At 39.2% G+C, this 15,225-nt stretch overlaps 1 protein-coding gene across 2 annotated transcripts in view; it reads right to left on the reverse strand.

Moving 5' to 3' along the window:
• LOC138759890 (synaptosomal-associated protein 25) overlaps positions 1 to 15,225 on the reverse strand; it is an 81,813-nt gene that overhangs the window by 32,841 nt on the left and 33,747 nt on the right. For both annotated transcript variants that reach the window (XM_069930402.1, XM_069930403.1), the window contains exon 3: positions 10,951 to 10,999. In XM_069930402.1, the coding sequence (XP_069786503.1) occupies positions 10,951 to 10,999 (49 nt within the window). The remainder of the gene's footprint in view (positions 1 to 10,950; positions 11,000 to 15,225) is intronic.

A 15,225-nucleotide genomic window follows, 5' to 3' on the forward strand; every position in this document is an offset into this window, starting at 1 on the left:
CTTAGGAAGGTTAACTGACCTGTGACAATTTCCTTTTGTATGTGATTTTATCACCAGCATGAACCAACCCATGGCAAGTTACATTTAGAACATAGCATAGTACATCACAGGAACAGGCCATTTGGGCAATCGCGTCTGCACTTAACATGATGGCCATATTCAACTATAATTTGTTACTTGCACGTAATGCAGTTTCCTCTATTCCCTGCATATTCTTCTATCGAGATGTGTCTCAAATGTTACAATCACTTTTACTTCCACCACAATTCCTGTCATCTGCTCTAGGCATTCTAACAATTTCTAATGAAAGGATTTTCTTTGCACATCTCTTTTAAATGTTCCTTAAATTGCATGTTCTCAGAATGAGGAAACAATATGCTGAATGAGGCGATTAAACCCATTGCTCTAGTGGGCTGTAAATCTACAAGATATCCTGCATTCATTCCAGAAAGAAGCAGAGCAGAATAAGCAATGGTGGTTGAATCTTCCTTCAATTCAACCACCATTCCTAATGGTGATCAGATAAAACTCTCAAATTGTTTCACCCTCCCAGATTATTTTTGGTTTATTGTTTACTTTTGTTTAAGAAGTGGTTTTAAAACTGATAGGATGTGTCTTTTGTTGTATTATTTCTGGAACCAATATATGGAATGAAATAGTAAAATTAATTGTTAAAAATGTCTCCATCAATGTGAATCTGCTACATAACTTTCAAATGTATATTTATTATTTATGTTATAGTCATAAAGATCACTTCAGGTTTTCTCTGTACAGATTATATTTCCTCATTCACCAAACAAAATATGATTATGATAAAGCATTTTATGTGCCTTCATTTTTCCACATTTAATTATATAGGCAATATTGTTACTGCATACTGCATCATTCAGCGTAACTATCAAGCTTATAACCCCTCCTTTACTAATGTCAGTCTTCAAAAATCTCTGCATCTTTCTCAGAATCCTATTACCGTTCCCTTTTGGCTTTCACCGTTTGCCTTTTGTCTTTCCTATCCTCCATCTTTTTACAAATCTTTTTTTGGCTTTCTATCTCTCTTCCCCATCATAGCCCACTTCCCTTGCCTCTGCATTTGCTTAAATCTGCGACACTTATTGATCATTGACCTAAAACACTAAACTCAGTTTCTCTCTCCACAAAAGCTTTCACATTTGCTGAAATTCACAAGTAATATATTCTTAATATTCTATTAAACAACATATTTGTTACCAATTTACAGCACCTCAGAAATTACTTGGCTTTGCAGTAATTCTCAACCTTTTTCCTCCCACTCACATACCATTTTAAGTAATCCCTTTGCCATAAGTGTTCTGTGATTAGTAAGGGATTGCTTAAGGTGGTCTGTGAGTGGGAAGGGAAGGTTGAGAATCACTGCTCTAGACTCAATTTTTATTGAAATATTTTGCTTGAGAAAAATTTCCATTGGAGTTATGAAACCATGCACATAACAAATCAATTAGGTACAATTAAAACAGTGGTTCTCAACCTTTTCTTTCCACCCACTTCCCACCTTAAGCAATCCCTTACTAATCATAGAGCATCTATGGCATAGGGAATACTTAAAGTGGTATGTGAGTGGAAAGAAAAAGGTTGAGAACCACTGGTTTAGTGTACTTTGGATGTTCTACTTCTTTGTGTTGCTTTTTTCTACCTTTTTATGTTTCATTCATTCTTTTTCTTCCTCTTTCCTATCCTCTATATCTATTATCAATCTCTTATTTACTGAATCAAAAATGACAATGGAAAAGAAATGTCCTACAAGTTTTCAAAAATAAGGGAAAAAATACCTGATTTATCCAATAAATTGATTTTAAAGGAACATCAATTCTATCTGCTTCAATTTTATGGATGTGGTACAAGCTTTGACTTAAACATGAGCCCAACTCACAATTTCATGAAATTATTTAACAGCTGTGAAGTAGTCCTGCTGTCTTAAAATATTCCTACTCTGCATACTGCTTGATAATTAATTTCTCACATTTTGCCACATGACTGAAGGATTTCTTAGTGGTGCCATTGACACCTTTGAGTTTATAACCTTATTTATATTCTTGATCGATGAGGTGTTACAGTTTCACACCCACATTTGACATTCAGAACCATCAAGGCTTGTGAGCTTTATAGGAATATGGCGCACTCTTGATACACAAGGTCCTACCATTCAGAATTGAAATAATAAGGCGCTCCCTTGCTCAGTGGGTTTTAAAATTTTGGAACTTCTTACCTGGGAAGATTGTAGGTGAAGAATTATTAAGTTATTCACGATTGAGATCAATAGATTTTTGGGCAATGGAAATCTACAAATGTTCTTGCAGAGAACAATGATAAAGACCGGTCTCATATCTAACTTCTAAAGGCTAGAGATTGAAAAATGACACAGGGGATATAAAGATTCAGTGGGAGGTGAACTCCGGGTATAGAGTTATTCATGACCTATGGCAAAACAGGTACAAGTATCCAAATGACCTACTTGTGCTTCTATTTCTTGTCTTATGCCAAGTCTAGATTTGATTTTAAAAGTGTAGTAATTTGACGAGCTTTCTTTAAGTCCCTCACCATCACATTATGTCCATCAGTGAACATGTGAAATTATACTCAAATTACCAAAAGAAGGAAGTGTAGATCACTTGTTAGAGGGAGAGAACAAGTCAAGGTCCTTCAAAGATTTTCCAACTAACTACAGAGGAAGAGGCACCAAAAATTAGTGTCATATTTTTTATCTCAGAACCTCAGAAGTTAACCTCCTGATTATCTGGCAACAGAATTAAATTGCAGCATCCCACATTGTACAAAAAGCTATCATACTGAGTCGGTCTTAACAAACCGCAAAATATAATCATCCCCACAATATCAAGTTACAACATAATTACTTTGCAAGGACTCATTTAAATAATTTCTTATTGCCAGGAACTTCAGGGATGCAGAAGGTGTCCAGTGGATAATGAATCACTAGATGCAATTCTTTCCAAGAATGCAACATCACCAAACAGAAGCATACACCCTCTTCACTAGTTGGACTCAGTGCTGCAAGTTGCACAGCTCTCTTTCAATTGATGACTCATACTTCACAAGTGAACAAGAGCAGATGGCAATGGCAGGAACAGAAGTGGAGATTCCGCTTTTGACAGCAAGACCCTCTCTAAATTTCTACTGTGCTGCATTGTTAAAATTTAAATAAAAATTCTGCCTGTGGGTAATGGAGGAATATGTGAATTATAAAGCATCAATAGAGAGTGAACAATGGCTTGAGCTGTGGTTGATCCAGTCTGCCACTCAGACTCACCTTCCACATTAGAACCTCCACCTATATCAACCTGGTATAATTATATAGGGTCAGCTGTCCTGTGCCTCCTGACCCTGAGGTGAGTAGAGAGGAACGGCAAGATACCATTTCCTGCCAGCATCCAAAATAAACTCTAAGTAAAGAACAGTTTTTAAATTCCTGCAATTTTCCATGGTTTTAGACTCATTGAGTTTTACAGCATGGAAACAGGTCCTTTCGTCCAACCTGTCTAATCCAACAGTCTACCTAATCCCGCCCCATCTTTCTGTGTTTGATCCATATCCCTCTAATATTTCAGGAGTCGACTCCATTCCCTTGGTGGTCTTGACTTCCATTCAGAGGCTGGTTTCAAGTCATCCAGAAAAATAATCATTAGATTCAAAATTTCTGCTCCAATTGACCTCTTAGCATCTGTTAGGCTCATTGGGGCTGAGGAACTGTTTTCCCAGCACATTATAAAACATTGGTTCTTTTGATTTTGGATTTCCAGTATCTGAATATTTTTGCTCTTATTACTTTCACATTGTTATGTGATGTGGCCCATAACACATCCATAAACTGCACTGCATCCAGATTAAAATTCTCCACAGTATTTCAGAAATGAAAAGAACCAGCAAAGGTCACGTGTTAACTTTTGGTGAAACTCCTGATCAAGTCAAACGTTAGCTCCTGCAGAGTCAAGTTTGAAACCTAATATTGCAGTACTATGTTCCAAAAGTTTTTTAAAAATTCCTCTAACTTGTTTAACAGAGAGAAAATAAAGGGTACTTGATTTTCTAGGAAATGGAAAAATTATTATTTTAAGATTTAATAAGCAGGGTTCACTGTACCATTTGGTATCTGGGAGACTATGGTTAGGTTGTGAAATCAGTATTCTTGCTGCAGCTGTAGCAGTTAGATATGTTGCAGGCAATGAAAGGGTGTTGCATATTGTTCATGGCTATCATCTCCTCCTTAAATGAAAGCTACTGGAAATTCACACAAGCCTCTAGAAAAGAGAATGGAATCTGAAAATCTTATCCAAAAAGTATCCCAAGATTAAATTCTAATTTTGGGATTAGTGAGGAAATTTAATAAAAATAAAAATCAGTTCAAAAGTGGGAATACCATCTTTGCCCTGGCTGCACTTGAACTTATGGCCGCAGAATTTACAGATTTCCAGCCAAGAGAGGAATGGCATTTACTGAATATATTTACGAACAATGGAAACTTTAGGCTTGATAGTAAAGCATAATATAGGGTTATAATAATTATTATAAAATTATTGGGTTCCCTGGTGGTCTAGTGGTTAGGATTCGGTGCCTATACCACTGTGACCTGGGTTCAATTCCTTGTCAGGGAGCTGGTTCGAAAAATATATTTGCTGGTGGGAGAATGTGCATGGAGTCTTTTTTTTAAAGGGTGAAACGATTGGCGTAGCGGTTAGAGCAATGGCTCTAACCCCAGCAATCGGGACTGGGGTTCAAATCTCGCACTGTCTGAAAGGAGATTGTACAATCTCCCTGTTATATAGTCAGGATAATGTGAACTATTTTGTAACCGTGTAAAAATACACCCTTCTCACTGTGAAAACTGTGGGGCATATGTATATGAGTGTGAGTGAACAGTTTCTAGAGATGGTGGAAGACATCAGTAAGTAAAGTCTCTTCTGTTATTTGAATCTTGCATCTCTAAGTTATTTAAGAAGCCTCCCAAGTAACACAGAGACATAACATGGTGGCAGCTGAACAAGAGAAGAAGAATAAAGCCATACAATTGATTGTAAGTCACTGAAATACGAAGGGGAAGAAGAGAAAAACAAATTACTGAAAAAAATGGCTGGAGCAACAGCAGTTCACCCAGTGATGGACGGCAGGCTGAAGACACAGATGAATCACTTAAAAGTTTCAGCAGAAGTGAAATAAATGCAACAGCAGAGGAGAAGATCAGTTATATATTTCTCCGGACAGGGGAGCGAGGCCTTGACTTAATAGTTGGGAGCTTACAGAGGTGGAGAAAAATGATCCAGAGTAGATATTTGTAAAGTTTGCTTCTCACCTTGAACCCAGGTTTAATCATAGAATTAAACGCTATGAATTTCAAGGCTTAACTTCCTCACTAGACTGAAAATTGTTGCTGCAAAATGCAGATTTAAGGATATAGAGGAAAGATTAGTTGATCAACTAATATGGGGGAGTGCCCATCCTGAAGTGCAAAAGTCCGTTAAGGATAGCTTGAAGCTGGCCGAAGCTATAGACACAGCCAGAGTCTTTGAAGCCATGAGGATGCAAATGAAATCCGTATCTATGCAGATCCACCCACAGCAAAGAGAAGGAAGGGTTGATGCTTATAAAGAACACAATCATAAAAGTCCAAACCCCCAAGACCTGCAGCGCCCCTTCGATGACCAAAACAAATGCCCTGCATATGGTTCTGAATGTAGATCCTGAGACTACCTCTCAGACTACAGATGAGCCAGGATGCGTTCCAGCAGAGGATCAATGAGACCTTCAGAGGGTGCAAAGGTGCTGTTGGCATCACAGATGACATCCATGCTTTTGATGGAGATGGAAAAGCTCATGATCTTCATCCACACGAGGCCATGGAGAGAACAAGAGGAGCTAGAATTAAACTTAATGCAGACAAATGCATTATAAAAGAGAAGGAATGCCAATTATTTGGAATGGTGTACACTCCTGATGGGAGCCCAGAGAAGGTTAAATCCATTGCCGAGATGGAGCACCCAAAGGACAAAAAGGAACTCAGAAGTTTCCTTGGGTGGGTCCAATACATGAGTTCCTTCATACCTCATGTCAGACTACACAGCAAATATCAGAGAGTTGCTGAAGGAAGACATGGAATTTCAATGGTCACCATCACATCAGAGAAGTTTTGACCAGCTCAAAGAAATAATATGCAAAGAAGTGGAGTTGAGATACTATGATAGAGAAAAACTCCTCACTCTGTAAATAGATGCATCTAACAGAGGCCTTAGTACAGCATTAACAACAGTGGAGACCAGATATGCCAATATTAAGAGAGAGCTGTTGGCAGTTGTATAAAGATGCGATAAGTTTCACAAGTTTCTGTATGGAAGAAAGTTTATAGTGGAAAGTGTTCATTGCCCACTGGAACGCATCCAGAGAAAGAACCTAAACAAGGCACCAGCTAGATTCCAGAGATTACTTCTACGACTACAATGAATAACTTTGACTTAAAATACAGACCAGGCAAAGAGATGGTGCTTGCTAATACCTTGTCACGACTTTCCCAGAATTAAAAATATGAAATGGAAGACATGGGGATCAAGATACATCATCGCATCAGTGTGACCAGTAATAAATGAAACCAGATCAGAGAAGAAACCAGTAAGGACGATGAGTTGCAAATGCTTTCTCAACAAGAAATACAAGGATGGCCAGGGAGGATAAAGCAGATACAGCCTTCAATACGTCAAAATTGGTCTATCAGAGATGACATATCATTGGAGAATGGTGTTCTGCTGGCTGGATCAAGACTGATTATACCTGAAACAATGCAGAATGAGATTCTCCAGAAAATTCATCTTGGAATGGAGAAATGCAATCTCAGAGTGAAGTCATCCATGTACTGGACTGGTATATACAAAGAAATTGAAAATATGGTGGCTACATGTCAAATATGCCAAATGTACAGAAACACACAACAAAAAGAGGAAATGATTTCCACAGAAGTACCTGCCAGGCCATGGCACACAGTGGGAGCAGAATTGTTCACAGAGAATCAAGAGTGGTATTTAATAGCCTGTTACTTCTAAGTTTCCATTCGTCAAAAGGGTGAAAGACCTGAGAGCATCAATTATCACCTCAGAAATTAGAATGCTCCTTGCTGAACAAGGAATACCCGAGCAAGTAATATGTGACAATGGAACACAGTTCACGTCACCAGAATTCAGAAAGCTGGCTGCAGAGTATGGGTTTGTTATCGCTACATCATCCCCATATTACCCTAAAGATCATGGGTTCATTGAAAGACAAATGCAAACTGTGAAACCCTCACTATTTAAATGTCGCAAAACAAAAGAAGACCCATACCTAGCTCTTCTATAATTTTGAGCAATACCTTTAAGGGCTGACATGAAGTCCCCGGCAGAACTTCTAAATGGCAGGAGATATAAATCAACTCTGCCAAGCAAAATACACCCTCCAGAAGACCAGGAGGATACCAGAAGAAGACCGGCTGACATGCAAGTAGAAGAATGCCAGCATTATAACAAACATTGCCAGAACTCTTCAGAGGCAAACATATTCATGTTTAAGAGCCGATGTTGAAAACATGGACCCCAGCAAAGGTCATCAGAGAAGCTGAGATATCAAAATCATACATTGTCGAGACAGGCTGTGGCAATTAGCTGAGGAGGAACAGAATTCACATCCAGCTGACAAAGCAGAAAGCTTTAATACCAGCAAAGCCTGCAACACCAATATCAAGTGAAGAGACCACAACCACTAATACTGAAACATCAACACAGCAGTTGTCAGGTGAAGCACAACAAGCTACATCACCTAAACGTGTACCAGCAACACAGAGCCCAACAGTCACAGCCAAATTCATAAGATAATGAAGCAACACACTGCCGCCAGTGCGATATCGATAAGAACTATTTAAAAATAGTTGTGCAAATAAACTAGTGTACAAGTTCAGTCAATTAAGTTGCATTGGAAAGAATGTGATAAAGAACACTACATTTTTTCTTTATCTTGAGAAGGAAGATGTTATAATCAGGATAATGTGAACTATTTTGTAACCACGTGAAAATGCACCCTTCTCGCTGTAGTAGCTGAAGTGGCACCACTGTGGGATGTATGTATATGTATAGAGTGAATGTGTGAACAGTTTCTGGAGATGGTGGAAGGCATCAGTAAGTCTCTTTTGTTATTTGAATCTTGCTTCACTAAGCTATTTAAGAAGCCTCCCCATGTCTGTGTAGGTTTTCTCTAAGGGCTCCGGTTTCCTCCCATCATTTGAAACCTACCGGGGGTGTAGGTTAGTTGGGAGTAAATTGAGTGGTATGGACTCATGGGCTGAAATGGCCTGTTACTGTGCTGTATGACTAAATTTAAACTTAAAATAAATAGGATGCACACAAAAGCCCAATAATGGTAACACTTTGCACTTTTGGTGATGGCGATGAAAGTTACAAATGAAACTTGAGCCATAAATACAATGAATTCCAAGCCAAGTAAGAATATATTCTGATATTGCATTGGTCAAACAATGCAATCGACAACAGCAACTTGCATTAATACATCTTTTACTTGGATACTTGATACAAGTTTCAAGGCTCTTTGTGGAGGTGAAGGGAAATCTGTTCTTGGAAAGGAAGGTAATTATTTATATTCTATCAAAAGCTGGACGAAAGTTTTTGAAAAGTTGAAGATGCTCAATCGGACTTTAGTGACTTCCAAGAAACACAAACACTGCAGATGCTGGAATCTTGAGCAAACAATAAGGTGCTGGAGGAACTCAGCAGCTCAGGGAACAGTCATGAGTAGAAATGGTCAGTCAACATTTCAGATCGGGGTCCTTTATCAAGACTAAAGTATGAAGGGCGATATAAAGTTTATCTCGGGGGAAATAAGCTGACAGGGTCTAAAGGGTGACAGAGAATTGGCCAGAAGATGGGAGACAGGGAGAGATCACTGGGGGAAGAAATTAGTGAGAGAGGTCAAAACAACCAGTAAAAGAAGAGATGGAAGCAGTTGAATATGATAGAGGTGGAGGTTACCTAAATTTTTTTTAAATGATGTTTGTGCTATTAGGTTTAGGGTTGTCCAGAGGAATATGGTGTGTTGTTCTCAATTTTATGTTTGGCCTCAGCTTAGCAATGATAAGGCCATGTCTGTGTGGGAATACTGAGTGGAATTGAAATGGTTATCTACTGGAAGTTCAAGCTTAGACCCACAGACAGAGTGCGGGTGTTCAGTGAAGCGGTCTCCCAATCTGCGTTTGGTCTCACTGATGAAGAGCAGACCACACCAAGTGCAGTAGATTAAGTTGCATGTAAAGCTCGGTCTCATTTGGAAGGGTTCTTTGTGGCCCTGGATGGAGGTGAGAGGTGTGGGGTTGGGGGGAGATGGAAGTTTCAAGCAGTTAAATGTACAATCACATAGCAATCAGTCTATGTCCTGAAAGGGAATTCACTTCAGCTGGGGAAGACTTGCTCTATGAAAGGAAATGGCAAAAGCAGCGAAATCTCCAGAGAAATAAATAAGAGGGAAGAGCTTCATTTATTTGGAAGCCCGCAAGACCCAAAATATTGCAATGTGCTTCACAACCAACAAAGTACTCTTTGAAATGTTCACAATAATACTTGATTAAGGCTAGATCACCAATTGGTTAGGTGTATAATTCAGCCAGGATACGGTAGAGAAGTCCTCTGGGCTTGCCACAGAATGCTGAAAGGGAAGACACATTTCAATTTACAATTTCAAAGGCCAGAGGCTATTTCTACCACTGTTCACTGTCCATTACTACTCTGAAGTACCTGCTAGATAGAGTACTCAAGTCCCTTGAGAAGGCATTAAACATTTGATCCAGAGGTAAGGATACTCCTGATTGGGTCAGAACTGACACCCAAGTACCCCTTCTAAAGATAAATGTTGGACCTATTAGAGTTGTTTCTGGTCTGTTGCTGCTCTGATTGGATCTGTCTCTATCCTCCAATGCTGCAAAGCACCGTATAATATGTGTATAGAACTAGATTTTGAATTTGTTCCAGGTACTTTATTAGTTAACCATTTTACTTCTTTTCCAATCACTTAAAAGTGAGCAACAAATTAATTATGATGCAATGCTTTTTTAGAGCTAGTTTTAGAGCTAGTTTTAAATGTGACCCCCTATTCTTGTGTTCATGCTCTTCAGTCTATGTGTCTCTGCATCTATCAAACCTGGCTGCCCTTTCCATAATCTGGAACACCAGTATCACAGGTCTCAAAAGCTTTATTAAATGTCATTAAATGTTCACACTTTTCCTGATTTATAACGATCTTTCATGCTTGTGAATCTTCTTTTTAAAAAGGTGAATGGAGTCCATTTGTTCTGTGCCTTTGTAAAGGACCCGAAAGCGGTGATGCTTTCTACTATGCATTCATCTATGACAATACATTTTCAAGGCTGCCAAGGGGAGAGATCTCCAACAAACTTTATCCACCAATCCTCTATTTTACCTCCCAAAAGGTAAAGGGAGAACATGTGCCAAGGTTTTCCTGTTCAGGCACAGCAAGTATAGCAGAAAATCAGGAGGAATTCTCAAAAACATAAAAGACATTTCTAAATGCTAAGGTTATTTTAAATCAGTAGAAACATCTTCACAAGGGCTTGTTCAATATAGTGACTTTTAAACATGGAATACAAAGCTAAACAACTGATATCACACTGAAAATCCACTGTATGAAGTAAGAGCATCCTGTTTTCATGGTTTGGAGCAGAAGACCTTTGGCTTTTGAGTGTTAGCATAAAATAGTCAAAGAAAAACAGCTTTAAATGCAACAAACATAGAGTTAAAGTTACCCATCCTCCAATGCATCTTCTGCAAACATTTTGTCATTTTAAAAAAGTACTTTAACACTCAACAAAAAGGCCTCAAAGCCTAAACTTTGAAAGGAAAAATTGAAACTTTGCAATCTTACCTCCTTGTTCATCCAACATAACCAAAGTCCTGATTCCAGCATCCTTACTCTGTTCACCAAATAATCGAAACAAAGAGGAGAAAAAGAGACAATATCACTTAGTAAACTGGATAAAAAATTGTTCAGAATGCAACAGAAAAACCTCAGAAGAAATCATTGTCAAAAAGAAGAGTTTGCAGTTCAAGCACTAAAATAACTGAGGCACCAGAGTCAAATCACATGTAATGTTTGTTCGTTATTATTTAACAATAGTTCAGAGCTCATCTTATTAAAGTAATTTGTGGTTATAACTTCCTAATTTTTACCAACTTCACAGAGATGAACAAACAGGAAGAGATTAATAGGTGCCATCATAACAGTTTGTGTCTGATGTAATTCTCCATGTATTATTGGAATTAATTTATAGTTACAAATATGATACTGATATTGAAGGATAAAACAAGAAAAAAACTAATAAAAATGAAATGCATGGGTGTTGTACTCTGGTAATTGTATTGTCATATAACATAGAAAATAGAATATTCTAGCACAACACAAGCCCTTAGGCCCTTAATGTTGTGCCTACCCATTTATTCCTACCCAAAAAAAATACTAAACTCTTCCTACCTCGTAACCCTCAATATTTCTTTCATCCATTTGTCTGTCTAAGAGTCTCTTAACTGCCTCTACTGTTCCAGCTTCCACCACCACCCCGCCAATGCATTCCAGGCATCCACAACATGTGTAAAAAAACTTACCCCTGACCTCTCACTCAAACTTTTCTCCCCTCATTTTGTACAGATATCCTCTGGTGTTTGCTATTCTTGGCCTGGGAAAAAAAAGGTGCCGGCTGTCCACCCTATCTATGCCTCTCAGAATCTTGTAGACTTCTATTAAGTTTCTTCTCATCCTTTTTGGCTTCAAAGAAAAAAGTACCAACTCTGCTAATCTTGCTTCATAAGACTTATTTTCCAATCCAGGTAACATCCTGGTAATCTCCTCTGCACCCTCTCCATAGCATCCACATCCTTCCTCTGATGAGGTGACCAGAAATGAACACAATACTCTGAATGTGGTCTCACCAGAGATTTGCAACATGACCTCTCTACTCTTGAATTTAATTCCCTTATTAATGAAGCCCAGTATCCCATAAGCCTTCTTAACTATCCAATCAACCTGTGCAGTGACCTTGAGGGATGTATGGATTTAGACCCCATGGACCTCTGTTCTTCCACATTGTCAAGTATCTGACCATTAACCCTATACTCAGCCTTCTGGTTTGGCCTTCCAAAATGGATCACCTCACACATATCTAGATTGAACTCCATCTGCCACTTTTCTACCCAACTCTGGATCCTGTCTATATCTTTTTATAACCTACGACAACCATCAGTTCCATCTACAATACCTCCAACCTTTGTATCATCCACAAACTAACTTACTCATCCTCTATTTCTTCATCAAGGTTATTTATAAAAATTACAAAGAGCAGGGGTCCAATAACAGATCCCTGCGGATCACCACTAATCAGTGATCTCCAGGCGTAATACTTTCTGTCTAACACTACTCTCTGGTTTCTACAAGCAAGTCATTGACTTTCTCAATGGAAGACCACAGTCAGTATGAATTGGAAACAACATCTCCTCCTCACTGATTATCAACACAGGAGCACCCCAAGGATGTTTGCTTAGCCCACTGCTCTACTCATTATACACTCATAACTGTGTGGCACAATTCCAATGCAATCTACAAGTTTGCCGATGACACCACAGTTGTCGGCAGAATCACAAATGGCAATGAGGAAGGGTCCAGGAGGAAGAGAGATCAGCTCGTTGACTGGTGTAACGACAACAACCTTGCACTTTAATGCTGCTGCAAAACACCAAATATCATTACTTGTTCATGACAATAAATTGATTAATCCTGACACCCAAGGTTCCATGGATCCCATGCCTCATAACTTTCTGAACTAATCCCTCATGGGGGACCTTGTCAAATAGAGCCATAGAACACTACAGCACAGAATCCGGCCCTTCTAGTCTGTGCCAAACCATTTTTTTTGCCTTCTCCCACTGACCAGCACCCAGTCCATAGCCTTCCATAGCTGTCCTATCTATGTAGCTGTCCCATCTATGTACCTGTCCAAATTCTTCTTAAATGTTAAAATTGAGCCCACATTCATCACTTCACCACTCACTGTATGAAGGAGTTCCCCCTAAACTTTTCCCCTTTCACCCTTAACCCATGTCCTATGGTTTGTATCCCACCTACCCTCAGTAGAAAAAGCCTATCTACATTCATTCTGTCCTTCCGCTTCATAATTTTAAATACCTCTTTCAGTTCTGCCCTCATTCTTCTTTCATAATTTTAAATACCTCTATCAAATCTGCCCTCATTCTTCTTTCATAATTTTAAATACCTCTATCAAATCTGCCCTCATTCTTCTTTCATAATTTTAAATACCTCTATCAAATCTGCCCTCATTCTTCTAGGCTCCAGGGAACAAAGTCCTAACCTATTTAACCTTTCCCTGGAACTCAGTTCCTGAAATCTGGGCAATATCTTTGTAACTCTTTCTACCTTATTGATATCTTTCCTGTAGTTAGGTACCAAAATTGCATACAATACTCCAAATTTGGCCTCACCAATGTACAACTTTACCATAACATCCCAGTTCCTATACTCAATACTTTGATTTATGAAGGCCAATATGCTAAAGGTTCTCTTAACAATTCTTGACTATCTGTGCCACCACTTTCAGGGAATTATGTATCTGTATTTCAAGGTCCCTCTGTACCCTACTATTTACCATGTATGTCTTTTCTTGGTTTGTCTTTCCAAAATGCAACACTTCACATTTGTTTGCACAGGGTCAGCACCAAGGGGAAGGGGGGCATCTGCAGGCATTGCCCCTCCAAGTGAGGTGCTGTGCCCTCCCCAAACAAGATGCTGTGCCCCCCCCAGATCGTCGTGGCCATCCTTGGCTGTCAAACCCGCCCCATTCCCTCCCGCGTCAGTAGCATCTAGTTGATGCCTGCCCCCCACCACCCCCATTGACAGGTTGGTCTTTGCCTCCCTCTAACTTGCTAATGACCCCCTATAACATATGTTCTGGTGCCGACCCTGTGTTTACATTAAATACTGTCCATTTTTCCAGCTGCTCCAGATCCCGCTGCAAGCTTTGAAAACCTTCCTCGCTGTCCACAACACCTCCAATCTTAGTGTCATCTGCAAACTTGCTGATTCAATTTACCACATTATGATTCAGATCATTGATATAGATGAAAAACAACAGTGGTCCTAGCTCCGATCCCTAAGGCACACCACTAGTCTCAGGCCTCCAGTCTGAGAAGCAATCATCTACCACTACTCTCCGGCTTCTCCCGTCCAGCCACTGTCGAATCCAATTCACTACTTTATCATGAATACGGAGCGTCTGAACCTTCCTGATTAACCTCCCATGCAGGATCTTGTCAAAGGCCTTACTAAATCCATGTAGACAAATCCACAGCCTTTCCTTCATCAACTTTCCTGGTAACCTCCTCAAAAAACTCCATAACATTGGTTAAACATGATGTACCATGCACAAAGCATGTTGACTTTCCCTAATTAGTTTCTGGCTATCCAAATAATTGTATATCTGATCTCTAAAAGTACCTTCCAATAACTTACCTACTACTGACATCAGACTCACCGCCCTATAATTTCCAGGTTTACATTTGGAGCCTCTTTTAAACAATGGAACAACATGAACTATCCTCCAATCCTCCGGCAGCACAACCCTGGCTAAGGACATTTTAAATATTTCTGCCAGAGTCCTTGCAATTTCTACACTAGCCTCCCTCGAGATCCGAGGGAATATCTTGTCGGGACATGGGGATTTATTCACCCTTATTTGCTTTAAGACAGCAGGCACTTCCTCCTCCTTAATCTGTAGAGGTTCTATGACCTCACTGCTTGTTTTTCTTACTTCTCACGACTCTATGCCCATTTCCTGAGTAAATACTGATGAAAAAAAGACATTTGAGACCTCTCCCATTTCTTTTGGTTCCATGCAAAGAGAGCTCTCTAATCTTCAAGGGGACCAATTTTGTCCTTTACTATCCTTTCGCTCTTCATATACCTGTAGAAACCCTTAGAATTTTTCTTCCCACTGTTTGCCAAAGCAACCTCATGTCTTTTTTTTATAACCTTCCTGATTTCTTTCTTGCAGTTTTTCTTGCATTTTATATACTCAAGTACTTTATTTGCTCCAAGTTGCCTATACCTGCTATATACCTCTCCTTTCTTCCAAAC

The sequence above is a fragment of the Narcine bancroftii genome, chromosome 4, assembly GCF_036971445.1.
Source record: "Narcine bancroftii isolate sNarBan1 chromosome 4, sNarBan1.hap1, whole genome shotgun sequence".
NCBI classification, from domain to species: domain Eukaryota; kingdom Metazoa; phylum Chordata; class Chondrichthyes; order Torpediniformes; family Narcinidae; genus Narcine; species Narcine bancroftii.